This window comes from Papaver somniferum, chromosome 1, assembly GCF_003573695.1.
Source record: "Papaver somniferum cultivar HN1 chromosome 1, ASM357369v1, whole genome shotgun sequence".
Lineage (NCBI taxonomy): Eukaryota > Viridiplantae > Streptophyta > Magnoliopsida > Ranunculales > Papaveraceae > Papaver > Papaver somniferum.
The window spans coordinates 247,168,730-247,185,493 of record NC_039358.1 but is presented as its reverse complement, the minus strand read 5'-3'; the positions used below and the strand labels follow the sequence as shown (position 1 = coordinate 247,185,493).

At 36.8% G+C, this 16,764-nt stretch overlaps 3 protein-coding genes across 3 annotated transcripts; 1 reads left to right on the top strand and 2 right to left on the bottom strand.

Annotated features, from left to right (window-relative positions):
* Positions 1 to 1,906: 1,906 nt before the first annotated feature.
* On the top strand, positions 1,907 to 2,992 carry LOC113276184 (F-box/kelch-repeat protein At3g06240-like). The gene has a single exon (XM_026525758.1). It carries the CDS (start codon positions 1,907 to 1,909, stop codon positions 2,990 to 2,992), a length of 1,086 nt encoding a protein of 361 aa, XP_026381543.1.
* A 766-nt stretch (positions 2,993 to 3,758) lies between these two features.
* Positions 3,759 to 5,337, bottom strand: LOC113340197 (basic 7S globulin-like). The gene is made up of 2 exons (XM_026585409.1): positions 4,027 to 5,337; positions 3,759 to 3,906 (listed from the first exon to the last, which is right to left on the bottom strand). Exon 1 carries the CDS (start codon positions 5,329 to 5,331, stop codon positions 4,090 to 4,092), a length of 1,242 nt encoding a protein of 413 aa, XP_026441194.1. The 5' UTR covers positions 5,332 to 5,337; the 3' UTR covers positions 3,759 to 3,906; positions 4,027 to 4,089.
* Positions 5,338 to 14,119: 8,782 nt separating this feature from the next.
* Positions 14,120 to 14,779, bottom strand: LOC113276178. Its single transcript, XM_026525751.1, has one exon. It carries the CDS (start codon positions 14,777 to 14,779, stop codon positions 14,120 to 14,122), a length of 660 nt encoding a protein of 219 aa, XP_026381536.1.
* Positions 14,780 to 16,764: the final 1,985 nt, after the last annotated feature.

The following is a 16,764-nucleotide window of genomic DNA, read 5'->3' as shown; positions in this document are numbered from 1 at the left end:
ATTTCGCCTATTCCACTTGGTATTGTGAAACGGACGCACTGATGACGAGTTAACGTTACTCCTTTTGTCGCATGTACCCACGGTCGTCCTAATAGCATATTTTAGGGTGATTCTACATCCACTACGCATAAGGTTATTTGTGTTTCTATTTCTCTCAATAGTAGTAGCATAGTTATCTCACCTTTTGGCTTGGTTGTTGTTTTATTAAAACCATGAATGTTGTATGTTGAGGGAATCATATCCGCATCCTTGTATCCCATACCCTGGAATGCATGATAAAATAAGATATCCGCCGAACTACCCGTGTCTACCAAGGTTCTATTTATCGCCCATTCTTCTTATGCTTTCGCGCTTTCATTTCTATCTTTTTGCTCTGCAGTTACTGGTATCTCATCTGCTGCGAATGTTATCTTCTGCTTTCCCACTCCTTCAAGGGAGATATTTTTTCCACCGCCATGATTTTCCTTCCTTCAAAATCGCGCTTGTGTATTTTTCATGTGATTCCTGCATGAAAATCATTCATAGACGTTTTTGTTATTGAGTTACACGGTATACTCCTGCTTCCTTCTTTTGTTTTGATGATCCTTACTGCTTTCATTTGTTCGCTTTGTGTTTTAACATCTTCCTTGCTTCTGTAATTTTTCTTATGTTGGATCTGTTCTTGGATTTTTCTATGTTCGTTACTTCTTTCATCCATTTGCGCGGAATCAATGATTTCACCAAATTTGTTGAAATAATATCTTCCCTTGACGAACTAAAGAACTGAGGTTGTTATGAATAACCTCACCCTTAGACTTGTTCATAAAGAATTTCACCAACATGGTATATTATTCCGAGCTGATTTCTAGCGCCAAAATGTAGTTGCGAGAAATCTCACAACCACAACCTTAATAGAATCTATAAAACAATCTAAGAAAACATATCGAAATACTTAAGAACTCTTATTAAAATCTTAGAACAAGTACAAAGATATGAAGAAACTCTAACTTGGAGGGTAAATTACTTTCTCTCTCCTAAAATTCTTCCCTAAGCTCACCCAAAAAGATTTCTCCCATTTGCAAAGGCGCTCTGCTTCTAATATAGGAGTTTACATAGTGGAGGACAGCTAATAAAACCCCTAATTTCAAATCTGATGTGCGTTAGTGTCGCACAAGAGTTTATCATTGTCGCACGATTTCTTTACTGTCGCATATATCTTCACACCTTTCTCGTGATTTGGTTACGTCACCTGTTTCGTCATCTTGGATATAACATATGCGGTCATATTCGCTTATCGCTTACGGAGTTACTTCGCACGTAAAACGCGTGTGCAGTATTTTATACCCGCAGATGGAGCAAGCTAAAATGAAACAATCTCCATTGTACCTACGGTACTTGTTATTATGATTTTCCTATTCTTTGTGGTTCATGAGCTATTGAATGATGTAATTATTATTTATTTTTTAAATAACCTAATTTATACAAAAAGAAAAGTTCGAAATCTACAAAAAAACTAATTAAGGGGAGAAGCGAAGTCGGTGCAAGTGGGTCAAATGCCCCCCTTAATAAACCCTAACCGACTCTGGTTTCCTATTCCTAACTTTGCATCAACAAAACCCTAAACATATAAGAGACGGCCAAAGCCACAAAGAAAACCTCAATTACCTCCCAAAATATGATGCTGGATGCTGATCAACCTCCTAAACAGGAAGTGATAAGGGAAGACTTGTCGCTCATCATGTCAAGTCTTCCGGAGGAAATCATTGTTCATATTCTTTCCTTTTTACCGGTGAAATCGATCTTCAGATTCAGGTGTGTATGCAAAAACTGGTGCAATAATTTATTCAAAGATCCAAAGTTTATTAGATTGCATCTTAATCATTCTATTGCGAACAATAAGTTTAGGTCACTTTTAACAACACGGTCCATGGTACCCATGTACTCGGTTAATTGGTGCCATTCGTTGCCGGTAGCATCCGCACATAATAATAACGAGCAGTCTGATGTTGAGATCATAGATTCACCATTCTATCTAGCGGACTACTATTCTACTCATGCTTCTTGCGATGGTTTAATTTTAATGTATAATCCATTTGAATTTCATGGTGTTATTCTATGGAACCCTTCTACCAAAGAAATTATGGAAATACCAGAACCAATATATTCAGGTAGCATTGATCCTTTTGACGAACCCACCATAATGGTTACTGTGTCCACCCAATACGGGTTAGGTTATAGTCCCATTCTCGATGATTACAAGATTGTAAAAACAGAAACTTACTTCAAAAATGACGAATGGGTTTGTAATGGTTGTTATGTTTATATATATTCATTAGGATCGGATTCGTGGAAAACAATACCAGGCATTATCCCTTATGACCTTCTTTTAGGTGGCAAGTCTATTAAACCTGTGATGTATAATGGAGCTTTACACTGGATAGGATCTTCATGCATCAGCCTTAAACAAGGACGAGAATTATCCATTGCCATCTCCATAGTTATAATTTCTTTTGATATCGAAAACGACACTTTTAAAGAAGTTCCACTTACACCAGAACTACAGGAATCACTCAGTTATGACCACACGACCATCCTCTATAATGATTCTCGTTTGATTAAATTTCAAGAATCCACTGATATTTTCTTGGGAACTTTTCATGGGTATCTTTCTATTGTACAAGGTGGTGATCTTGATCTAACGAGGAACAACAATGGTGATGTTTCGATTTGGGTAATGAAGGAATACGGAGTGAAAGAATCTTGGACTAAAATGTTCTCTGTTTCTGTTCAATCAATGGAAAGATCTGTCAAGTGTTCTACTATGATGACAATTATCGACTTCAGGGATGGTTTTCTATATCTCAAAGATAAGACTTCGCTGGTTGTATATGATGCTGAGCATAAAACATGTAGAGTTGTGTATTCTGGTGATCTCTCAATTGAAGGCCTGTCTTTTGAAGATACCTACGTAGAGAGCTTAGTGTCGCTTAATTCGGGAATGTATTTGGGTTAAGGCGTGTTAGCGACTAGACTAAACTATAAAGCACGGAAACAGAGGGAGCTAAATCAGCCACCGAAGCAGAAAAGGAGGTCAAGGTGGGCTAAAAAGCCATTACGGGCTAAATGTTAAGTTTTTAGGGTGGCTATATATTTTTTCCCCAAATAATACGCATAAATAAATGAGTTTTGGCTTCCTTTTAAAGATTTAGGGGTGGCTCGAGCACCCCAGCCACCCCAGGTTGCATCACTTGATAGGTGCACCTATTAAATAGTTTTCATTATAAAATTTTTATGCATATTTATGTGAATTTTCAATTTTTTATTTGTTTTGATTATAATAAGAGTATCTCCGATGCTAGGAGGGGAGGTTTAAAAAAGCATGTCACCTAAGATTTAAGACTTTTTTCACCAAAATTCCATCTTCAATGTAAGGGTCAAAGTCAATGTGATATGCTTATGTGGGGGGAAGAGAAAGTCTAAATAAGACTTTCTCCATAACCCTGGGTCTAAGGCCACATCATTCATTTGTCTCCAAGTTAATTTTAAAGTTATTGGATAAAACCTAGAGCATTGGAGGTGATTTTTGTCTTAAAAGATCGGAACTTTATTTATTTTGTCCATATGTGAATGACATTCATAAAAAATGTGATATTTAGACTTCCACGTAAGACAACCTCTACCTTTAGCATTGTAGGATGCATTTTCACATAGAGGTATTGTATGTTATTCATAGACCGTAAGTTTGTTAAACTAAGTCATAATCATGAACAACAAGTTAATTTCACTGTAAACAACCTGCATCTCCATTATTGTAAACAATAAGTTTATTTCACTGTTAAACTGCGTCATAATCATTAACTTACGGGAGTTACAATAACTACGACAAAACCACCAGACTCAGTTTTTTATGATAGGTCCCGGTGAGCCCTGCAGAGGACAACAGGGGCCAGTATTTGTGAAAGAAGTTGGATTTGTAATAATTTCTGTAATTAGTCAACTGAAAACAGGGGCCAGTATTTGCGAAAGAAGTTGGGTTCAAACACTTACCCTGAATTAAATACTAAACACCAGAAGGTCCACGAAAATCTCCATGGAAAGGGTAAATAAAATCTATGATTCCGGATCCCAAAAGTTTGGTTGCACGAACCCGAATCGTGATCTTACAAGATCGAATTCTACAAATTCAATCTGACGAGCACCAATAACAATGGAAGTCTTTGGGTTTGAACCTCCATCGAGAAACTGCACACAGTGTGCAACATCGTTAACTTTGAATAGATCCCACCAGGCGATATCCCATCGACTCTCCGGAAAGACGAAAGAGAGACTTGGTGGTGAGATAGGATTTTTCCAGTTAATCCAAGAAGGCAGAGTTGATGATTTATAACAGGCAGTAAAAGGCGCAACCGCAGCAACCATAGTAGCATTCCAGCTTTTAGCCCATTCATTATAAACTTCAACAACAGCTTTGTAGATCGACGTCTCCAGAGTAGTATAAGGAAATTGAATGTCAATTTTTGTTCCTCCGTTTCCAGTTTCCTTGTTGATGGAAAGCAAATTCGCGTCTATTGGTACAGTTTTACCGTGCACCACGATCGATTTTACATCAACGAAATATTCTTCTCTGCGTTTTGGGTTAATCAAGAGTGGGGTGTATATTAAATCTCTATGTTCCATAACCTCATCCGAAATGTCGTAATGAATGTAAGGACGACCACCAAAATAAACTCTAGTACTAGTCCCTCCATATAATTCGACAGCAAATATGCGAGCGAGTCGAAATTGAAGTGTAAATTGTGAAACTAGAGAAAGAACAGATGAACGACCAAGACCAGCCACTCCTTTAGCACCTTCTGCAAGTCCACTTAAGGAGTTAATAGAATTTGCACATCCAAATGCTAAACGGCTTGGCGAAGGAATCTTTACCATTCCGTAGCTGTCTGGGTTAGATACAAGAATCACAAGATCTGATATGACATCACCACTGGAGACAAACCCGGATACAGGGTTACTTGTCGAAGTTCTACACGCTCTGGTATTAACACATGTACGAGATAAAATAGGGCATATGTGTGAATAGCAACTGACTGGTTGAATCGATGATGAGTTGTATACGGCCTTACGACAAGGAAACCAGGGTAATATTCCGCCAAGATCGAGAACTAGCTTTACGTCGGCTAGAGGAGTTCCTTGGTTCATTTTGATCATATATTGGAGGGTTGATGGATCTCTCTCCAGATCAAATACTACACCAGCACGTTGAGGTGTTTGGGCATTGGAGAAAGAAAGAAAAACCAACAGAAGTTGAAGAAGAAGAAAATGAATAATCGAAGAAGAAAAAATAGTAGCCATGGGATTTGGAATGAAGATGTTGATAAAAAATGTAACTTAGACATGGATTTTATTTATAAAATGCCCGGTGCCGGAAAGTCAAATTTCAAAGTTTGAACAAGTAAGGTATTGCAAATGGGTGTTATTAATTAATGGTTGAGTAGAGAATGGATCTTTGTTTTTGAATAATGGAGACACCTACTTGGATTGATAATCAAAGAGTGGACAATGTTCTGATTGGTTGATGCAAACAACACATGCGATCCCTACAAATATTGCGTTACTTGTAATAATAATCAATTTGTGCTGTTAATCTACAGTCTGCTGCATGGTCTTATCTCCTTGCTCCAAATTGACTAGAGAGACACCGCGTCACACGGCGGTTATCTTGTCTCGTATGCTCTAAAAAATCAGGATGATCTAAATAAGAATTTCAAATTTGAAAGAAGGCACAGAAAAACTACTAGTATTACCGTCGACCAGTATAGGAGAATGATCTGAAATAGACCTTAATCTGCATTTATTTGCATGATCTGAAATATGCTTCCTATCCAACCTTACCAGATTTTGAGGATTTTTGAGAATTTTCAGATCACAATTAAAATTGAAGAACGAACACGTTAAATCATGAACGAAGGGAAGCAACTAACCTGTTGGACTTAATTTTCTCTTGTCTCTCGGCTTCAATTTTATTTTGACTGAGATGCCTGTTGATTTTGGCTTCTAGAGAATCTAAAATTGACATTTTTTTAGTTCGATTCCAACCAAAAATGATAGTGAATCAGTTGGGCCTAATACTGAACACTGCATAAAAACACGCCTTCACAAATGGTATGCCTTGTGCAAGAGCACACCTTGCTCCCCTTAAGAACCGGCCCTTCTCCAACCATAGTTATATCTACTAAATTATTTGCATTTTTAAACATACTGAAATTTCTTCTATTTGCCAGACAACCACCAGCTCTATTCCTCTATGATTAGGGGTGTAAATTCGGGCAGGCCGGGCCGCCCGACCCAAAAACTAAGACAGGCCGGGCAGGTCAGGCTTAATATTTGTGAGCCCGTAAACAAATTCAGGCCGGACAGGTCGGGCACAAGTAGATAATTTTCTATCCAAAGACCGCCCAAAGCCCGTTTTTTATACGGGCAGGCCAGATCGGGCCGGACAGGCCACTATTTTGATTTTTTTTTAAGTTTAAATTTTCAAATGAACGGTATTAAATCCAATATCCTTTCCTTTCCAACATCGCATATCATAAGTGATAGTATTATTTTATATTTAAATTACACTGACAAATATTTAATTTTAGCCTATAATAAATAATTAATTAGAGTATAATAAACTTTCTAATAAGAAAATATATTACCATTAATGTTTTGAAAAGGTTAATTATAAGTAAAAAAGCAATTATATATTTTATTTTTCTTGAAACAAAATTGATAATTATAAAATTGTAACTTTTAAGTCTTTTAAGAGGATATTAAATGATTAATGGCACATAGAAGGCTTTCAGGCCGGGCATCATAATTAATCGCAAAGCCCGAGACCGCCCAATAAATTAATCCAGGCCAGGCCGGGTGGTCCATGACAGGCCATAACCGGCTTTGAGCTACTTCGGGTACAGGCGGGCTCGGACGGATACAAGCAGGCCGAGTATTTTCGGGTATTATTTACACCCCTATCTATGATTGATAAAGCACGAAATTCCAATCACCACCTAATAGCCAAGGCCCCTCCATAATCAATCTTACATGTATGAAATTCTTGCCAAAATTTTACATAATCCTTTGGATCAGTTGCACCATAAACAAAGTAAAAATTTAAATGGGATTATCATTGACATTTCCCAACCTTATAGACACTGAAAAAGCTCCCATTAAATTATCATTAAACTATCTTTCCCAACCTTATTAGGTTCCACATAATAAAAATTCCTCCTGAATTAATTTCTGATCAAAGAAAAATGGAATCATAATCATTATTATCCCACAATCTTCTTATGACCACATCCTCAATGAACTCCTTTTTAGTTTCCTGAATCGAAATTATAGTATCTTTTTTCTTCGAATAGCATTGGGAACTGCAGTTATTTTTTAGTCATCACCTAAACCTATGATGTTTCAAGGGATGATTTTATGATTTTTAGTTTCCTGAATCGAAATTATAGTATCTTTTTTTCTTCGAGTAGCATTGTGAACTGCAGTTATTTTTTAGTCATAACCTAAACCTCTGATGTTCCGAGGGACGATTTTATTAAACAATTGGAGACAAATTGTTGAGAACATGGGCTCTGATACCATGTTAGAATATGAACATCTAACTCAAAACAATTGGCAATGAGTGGAGATGCCTTAAGATATTATAAACCACAGAATCTTAGATAACCCAACAATGTGGGACTAATAATTTCAACATGCCCCCTCAATAGCCTCGTTGGGTCTAACACTTGGACGATAAATCTCAAAACCAATTGTCAATGAGTGGAGAGCCCCTAAGGATTATAAACTGCATGATCTTAGATTGCCCATACAATGTGGGACTAATAGTCTTAACACGTCCCCTCACGTGTAGCCTCGTTGGGTCTAAGACGTGGACAATAAATCGAGTGATGCAGAGCAAAGGTTCGGTTAAATGACTCGGAACAAATAGCCTGCTCTAATACCATGTTACAGACGCGCATCCAACTCAAAACAAATTGGCAATGAGCGGAGAGGCCCTAATAGTTGTAAACCGCGGGATTTTATATTGCCCAGACAATATGGAACTAATAATCTTAACATAAATAGTTTACTTTGACGAAACCCTCATACTCTGGTTACTAAGTGTACCTCTAGCTTCTTTTGCCACCAAATCTTCAAATTCAGATTCCTCATCAAACTTATCTAGCTTATCATGTTTAAGTTTTTCTTCCCGATTCATCAAATATGCTTTCTTAAATTTCATTAACGTATCTCTACACAAAACTTTTGAGATTTTGCTATCAAAATCATCCCCAAGCTTTTATAGAAATTAATTTGTTGCTGAACCAAATTATCCATCTCGTTTGTCTGATAGAGCAGATCTGGTGTAGGTGCAGGAAATCCTACAACTACACCCTTAAAGTAATCTACTGCACAATCTAAGTAAACATCATAGAAATTAGAAGAACATTCATTAAGATTCTCCAATTGAATACAAAGTAATGAGAAAATCCTAAGTTACTCTCCAAATAATCCTTCTCTTTCCTAAATTTCTTGTCTAACACACACTAAAGAGATCTCTCTATTACATGATAACCTTTCCCTTTATATAGGGTATTGAATAGTGGATGACAGCTAATAGATCATTTATTTTCGGAATCTTCGTGCGATACAATCGCTCATGTTCATTCCTTCACCTTCGCACACTTTAAAATTCGCACAGATCTTCACACTTTACTCGTGACTATGTTGACATCATCAAATACGTCATCTTAATTTGGCTATACTTGATGACCTTCCCTCATATTAGATGATCATTTCTTCGCATACATGATGAATGTGCTTTCACTCCTACATTTTGCCTCTTCTCATTTCGTTCTCTTCATAGAGTGAACGATATGAGAAATCCCCATCCTAAAGTATCGCGCATGTTCAACTTTTCGTATTCTGCTTTGCCGACATACTTCCGGAATTTGAGTTTTCATCGTTTACGCGTGTTTTCTTGACCATTCATTATCTGACACGTCCTTATAACCGCTTCTTCCTATCTGTTTATTCTTCGTAATCTCCTTACATATCTTCCTTCGTATTCTTCTTTCTTTTTTTTACTTCTTCTTTCCTTTTCACCTGTTACTGCAACTTTCTTCATCACCTTTTTTTTTACAGTCTATCGTTTCTTCCCCATCCTCTTTATGATTCTCCATTTTTTCCCCTTTTCTTCCTAGCTTAATCTCAATTTCACTAATTTGATCACACTTTTACTGATTTGATCTTGATCAAGAATTTTCTACTTTTAAACTCGCCATTCCCATTCCTTCAGTGGCTCCTGCTGGCAAAAAGATGGAAATAGAATTCACCAGATTCAAGAAAGAATTTGATACCAGAGGTTATTCACTTCCCTTCCTTATGATTCTAATTAATCGTCCAAACTCAATCTTGAGTTAATTCCGAACAATGAACTAATCAGAAGATTGTCGTAGCAATAGGACAACTTCTGAATAATCTTCTTATCCCACTGTATGATGATCAGTTCGAACGGGGAATATTTCAGCTAAGTGGTAATGCTATTAGAATAATTTTGGAGTATTTGCGTCGCGCAGCAGGATTAGGAACTTTTTATGCTTATGAGGAGCGAAATGAATTGTACCGTGACAAAGCTATCAACCCTGCTGATTATACTCTTGATAATTTCTTCAAACATTACTATGTTGGGATCATGAAGAACGAATCAACCAAGTGGGCCGTTCGCTTGAGAAGAAAAGATGGTATTGCTGAAGATCAGAAGATTATGCGATACGTAGATTGGAACGACAAATCAAATATTATTGCTCACAGATCTAATGACATATGTTGGCTTAACTGCCATATAATCTTAGAAGGTTTAAATGTGTCGGGCAAAGATGCTGATGGTTGTGACCTTCCACTGCCTGAGAAATTTGCTGCTTATCATCCTTGGAAATTGTCTCTGTCCGTAGATGAGAATAAAAAAGCGGTATGAAATCTTCGCAGAATAAATATAAACTTCACATAGGTTTATTTTCTTTATTTCTTATTTTTCCACTCCTTAAATTCTAGGTTGTTAGGTAAAAGACCACGGCTAAGAGGGCCAAGATTTCGCACGATGTGTCATCTTCACAGAATATCGAAGTAAGGAACATTCTTTCTCTTGTTTTAACAATATTGTTTCCTTTGTTATTTATCTTGGTTATTCGCGCAGGTTGAAACTTCTGGTGTTAAAACTATGGTTAAAGCTAAGAATCAACCCAAGAAACCTGTATCTAAATCTTCATCCAAGAAGCATAAGGAAGTTGACCCTTCTTCAAGTCCTGAATCCGAAGATGATGATATTCTTGCTTCTGAAGATCCATCGATCGCCTCTTCCATGAAAGATTTGTCCGCTCTTTTCTCTGACTCGATGTCTACTATTAATAATGATGAATTACAACTCAACTTTGGAATGGTCTCTCAAGTCTGCGATGCTCCCATTTTGGATGATCCATCTCTTCGCGGAGCTGCTTCTGTAATAAACCCAAGTTTCCAATATACACTTGGTTCTACGGTAATATTTACATCTTCCACTCTCTTTAATATTACTTCTATTATTTCTCTTCGTTATATAATGCTTTCCTTATATTTTCGCAGGTATCTCGCTTATCTTATGTGGTTTTTTCACACTACCAAAGGAAACTTCTCAAGTTGAAAGAAGAAAATACCAAACTTAAAGCTGAAAATACTTCCAACTCTAAGTATTCGTGAACTCCAAGAAAGAAATGATGAACTCATTGGTATGTAATTTTTATCATTTCCATTTTATTTTCTTTATATGATAATTTGCACTTCTTATTTTTCTATGTTCGCAGACATTTATAACCTTTCTGAGGAGGCATTTATTTTTCCCGACGAGGAAATTCTTTTAGAACATATCAATTCGTCTTTAAACAATTTCCCTACCAAAGAAATATAGAATCTTAGTTTGGAAGAATTAAGACTGAAGTACACTGGTCATAGAGTAGATCATAGACCTCTATTGACTACACTCAATAACTTCAAACGTCGTCTTCATGAGAATAAAGAAACAATTCAAATTTTGGAGGCAAAGAAGAATAAACTCATTAGTGAAAAAGATGAGGTTGCTCTCAAGGATGCGAAGGCACTATAAAAATTCCAAGAAGCCATCCTTAACGTTCAAATTGAATGTGATTTAGGTTTGAACGAAAATAACGATCTTATTGAGGAAAGAAATTTAATTCGCTCTCAACTTCTTATAGAAAGTGAAGCTGAATTTAGTTGGGCTGCTAGGGTTCTGAATGATGCTAGGAAAGGTTTAGCCATTAACATGAGCCTTGAATCTGAACATTCCGCACTGGTCAAAGACATTATTTCCAATCATGAAGGCCACTTGTTGCTCTGTCGTACTTGTCATTTTTTGAGGATGATATCTTTTTTAACTCTAATATGCTTATTTTTTTCTTCGCAGAGAAGGATAAAAATTATCTTGTGGATATTGAAGAATTAAAGACACAATTATCTGCTCACAATGCCAAGTATCAGCAGTTAAAGAAGAACTATATCGTCACTGTTTCAAAAAATGGCAAAGATGCCACTCGTGCTCGTGATGCTGCTGTTAAGAAGGTTTGTATTGATAATGATATTCCTCTCTCAAAGTACATATTCGCAGACATTCCCCCCGACGAAGATGTTCCTGATATTGAGGACAATGAGGGAGAATATGAAGAATACGAAGAAGAAATAGGTGATTCTGTAGCTGAGCAAAATGATGAAAATAATTAATCATTTTTTGCTTGCTGTAAATTTTTTTTCTGCCCCTTTTATATCTTCATGTTTTTTGGAATGAACATCTTTTAAGTATTAACCTTTGTTCTTTTAATATATGTTCCCTTTGATTTATACTTGTATTCGTACATAGCAAAATGTCATTCTTTCTCGCACATGCATGAGACTAACAAATGGGGAAAAATGTCATTCCTCTTATGTTTGCATTCCCATTCTTGCCTCTGTTAGTTGTCACAAATTGATAGGCTGATGAACATAATGTCGAATTTTGACTTAATTTTGTTTCAGATTATGCGAAATTATTCGCAGCACACTTATTTTCCTGCAAAAAAAAGTTAGCATATATTTTATTTCTCTCATGAGGTCTTATTTTGCCTTCCTAATTAAAGGTCTTATTTTTCCCAAAATTTTCTTTGCTCTTATGCGACGAAATCGCAGGAAGTCTTTACACTGTAATGTATCGACCCATTGATATCGCCTTATCTTTTCTTGTATTATGAACTCTTCAGGTTTTTTATGTGCATAAATATGACAAGCCTTAATACTCCCATGAGTAAAAAGCCTCATGACATTTACGTCTTTTGATACAATTCATCTCCCTAATGGAGGGTGTCGTCCTTATCTTCTCCCTGGTTTCCCCTTCAAGGAAGCTTACCTCTATCGGGTTAAGGTTGGCTCCTCCCATCCGGTAATACAACAACCAGTTGATTTCGCAGTCCCTTATCCCTCCGCCGATAAGGTTTATGGTTACGAGACTGCACCCTAAGTGGGGTATCTTCGGACCGAGTGCATCATAGTCAGGACTTGTCAAGAGTGGAAAGGTACGCCCCAGGCACTTTTGACTCAACCGTGTACCTCGGCGCCGTGATCGAGTTTCTGCACTCCATAGGAAAGATTTTATTACCCCAATCTTTCGATTTAGGTGTCTTTCCTGGATGGGCATATTCGTTTTTCTCACCCCAAATCTCCATGACTCAAGTTCCAGGGTCGATGTAGATATCCCTTGAGTCATGCTTTACCAGGTTTTTCCCTACTATGACGTGCGATAGGTTTTACTTTTTGCCTCTTGCATATATGCGAACTAGGTTGCACGCCACATTTGGATGCCTAGCCTCCCTAATTAGAGTTTTTATTTCTGTTGCCTTCTATTAAGGTCTCACTTCAAGGTTTTACTTTTGCCTTCTCTTGATATGGTATCATCATATGAAAATAGAATTTTTCATTCCATTATTATTCTTGAGTTATGCAACTTTAGTACGCATAATTCTTATTAACTTCTCACTCATGGAGAAAAACATTTTCTTTGTTCACTCTATTCATTTTCTTCATTCACCTTTTGCATCTCTTTAAGTTCACAAATACTCCTCATAACATTACTTCGCATGACTTTATCGATCTCCACTGTGCGAAGAACTTCACGCATTTCTTGAGAACATAACTTATGCCTCTGCATTCGTTCTCCTTCTTTAGAAATAATCTTTATGGATCGTTTAGTATTATTAATCGCTGAAGGCTCTGGCTCAGTACCCTGCTTATCTGCTTTTCCAATTGTAAACACTACATCGACCATTAATCTTTCACCTCTTTGACTATCTTTAGCATTCTTCTTCCAATTTCTTCGTTGTATTCTCGCTCTTCACACTTGTCAATATCGATTTCCAAACAATTTATACCTTCATTAGTATCTCCTCTTATTATGCCAAGACCTCGAGGTAAAGGGAACTTTATGCACTGATGAAATGTCGAAGCCACACCCAAGATACTATGAAGCCATGGTCTCCCAATCAGAGCATCATAAGGTGACTCAACATCAACAACACAAAATAAAATTTATGTTGAAAGATTTTGTGGAGGAATTCGCATTATCACTTCTCCTTTAGGTTTGTTCGCAGCGCCATTAAAGCCGTAAATTTTATAAGTTAAAGGAATTAATTCATCATCTCTCCCTCCCATAGTCTTGTATGTATGATAAAAAAGGATATCGACAGAACTCCTAGGTTCAATGAGTATTTTGTGTATATCCCAAGTATTAGCTTCATCTTCTTCGTCATCCTCTTCTTTAGCCTTCGGATTAATCCCTAACCTCACCACTAGTGGACATTCATGTGGTTCTCCTGCTCCTGGAGTTTCTTCCGCACTGAACGAAATAGTCTACTTTTTCCAATCTTTTAATGGTGATACCTTCTCAAGGTTAAAGATTTCCCTTCCATCATTGTCTCTCGCATGCACCCGACTTAAATATTATCATGAAAGTCTGCTATATTTTTGAACGAATGTGTAATCGAATTACAATATATTTCGCACCAACTTCAATTACATACGTATTCTTTCCTTTCTATGTACCATATGCATTTCCTCCTGATAGTGTTGGTGGTAAATGCTGTGACTGCTTTGCTAAGAAATGATCCAGTTTTCCTTGTTTAATCATTCGCAGTATGATTTTCCTCACATTTCTACAATTACTTGTCGTGTGACCATGAAAGTGATGATATACACAGAATTCTTTGCTCCTTCTCCCAGATGGTGGCTCATCTCCTACATTATGTGGTTCAGGAATTTCTTCCATTAATATAACAGCTTCCCAGATTTTGTCTACTGTAGTATTCATCTTTGGCAAGTTTATCTGTACCCAGACCACCTTTCCAGTTCCTTGTCTTTTATTGTAATATGGTTGTTGGCCTCCGTAACCTTCCAGTAGATTGTCCACTCTTTGAATCTTATTATTTCCTCCACAATCTTGAAATTGCTTTCCTTTGTATTCTCTTTCGAATTCTTCTTGATCTGTTCTAGATATTTTCACCAGCTTTTGTTCTACTTCGTTAACGTTCTTTCCTTGTCTTCCTTGTGATGTACTCGCAATCATATTTGTCATTATTGGGAGTAAATTTGCGTTACCATTATTCACATTGGGTATCTCAACCGGGTAAGACTCCATATCTCTTTGATTCTCCTCAACTGCTATATATTCTTCTTGAAATTCGCGCAGCTCTGACATCGTTATAGTGTATTTTATCCTGAAGATCTGTGTATATAATAAATTTGTAGGAAAAAGTTCATTGATAAAAGCTAGTATAAGATATATTTCATCTAACCTTCTTTCCATTTCACTACACATAGTTCTCCAACGTGTAGTTAGATGTCGTAAACTCTTATTGATCCTTCTGCGAAGTCAAAAGGCTGTCTCAATCCCGGGTCTTGACATATTATTACTGATATATTGTCCCAAAAATACGGTTTGTAAATGACGAAATGATCTAATGGTTCATAATGGAAACCCTTCAAACCATAGCAAGGCTACCTCTGTCAAGATGGCAGGGAAATACTTAGACAACATTGCATCATTTTCTTCCCATTGCAATAGAGATCGACTGTAAGCTTAGATGTGTTGTACTGCACATGTAATTCCATCAAATATACTTGTGAATAATGGTCAATTTCATTTAGGTGGTATTATTGCACTTTGAATTTGCCTCGAAAAGGGTGTTTTCCCAGCTTCCTCCACTGCTTCTTCTAGCTGTCTCCTTCCACCATTCCTTCGCGCAGTCATCATTTCTCTTAACTCTTCCATTGCTCTGAGAATTTCTTCACTCATAGTTTGATCTAAATCCTGTCGCATTGGTCTTTTTAATATCACTTGCCTCAACCTATTCTCATGATTATTCTGTCACATGGCTTCTTGGATCTCTCTTTCTTCAGCTTTTTCTCTTCTTCGCCCATGCCTTTCTCTTTCATCTCTCATACGTTCACGAATAACATTATTTCTTTCATCCTCTTCTTCGCGTGCATATTCATCTCTCAATATTTCTCTATCATGCAATAGAATTATCCTTTGTTCTGGATAATTTTTTTCATCATTATCTGACTCATAGCGTGCGCAATGTCGTTCGCCTAGATTTTGACGTCTGTTGTTCCTTTGACCTTCTTGTCGGTGATGATGCTCACGCGGTTGCTCTTCCATGCGTCTATTCTCGTGTTGATCTTGTAAATTATCACCTACCTGTAATTCCTCATCAATATTTTCTAATGGTTGTTCTCGCCTAACACCTCTTTGATTAGATTGACTTCGTCTTGATGAACTTCTGCTTGTCCTAGATCTTGATCGTTTTGGCGCTTCTTGATCTATGTTCTTGTAATATGAAGTTGTCTTCTCTTCCTCCTTCTTCGTTGTTGTGCAATCAATCTTTTTCTAAGGTATGCAATTGTCATATTTTCTTCATTTCTTTTAATGCTTCCTGCATCTCCAGTTCTTTGTTCCTCTTCTTCGGTTGAATTCATTCGTGCAATATGGATACTCACTCGATCATAATCAATATCATTATTCTGCTCTTATATACGCTGAGGTCTAATTGGAGTTGTATTTCTTTGATTTTCTCTTTCTCCTATCTCCGGTAGTTCAGGAATTTCACATATTCTTCTTTCAGCAATTCTTTTACTCCTCCTAACTGTCGCCGTTTGTTCAGCAGTAGATCTGATTCGTACCATTATCACTTTTTTGTATTAACGAATGAAAGACTACTTTAAGAAGAATTGAAAGGTTCAAATGATTAAAATATCGATTGTTTAAACAAAAAGAGTAGATCTAAAATTATGTAAACTTGATTTCTCAACAAATTCACCAACATAATATATCAAGTCCCTGTTTCTAGCGCCATTATATAGGAATTACAAGAAAATTCATTAAGATTCTCCAATTGACTACAAAGTAACCAGAAAATCCTATGTTACTCTCCAAATAATCTTTTTCTCTCCTAAATTTCTTGTCTAGCACGCACTAAAGAGATCTCTCCATTATATGATAGCCGTTACCTTTATATAGGGTACTGAATAGTGGATGACAGCTAATAGATCCTTTATTTTCGGAATCTTCGTGCGATACAATCGCTCATGTTCATTCCTTCATCTTCGCACACTGTACACTTCGCACAGATCTTCACACTTTACTCGTGACTATGCTGACATCATCAAATACGTCATCTTAAT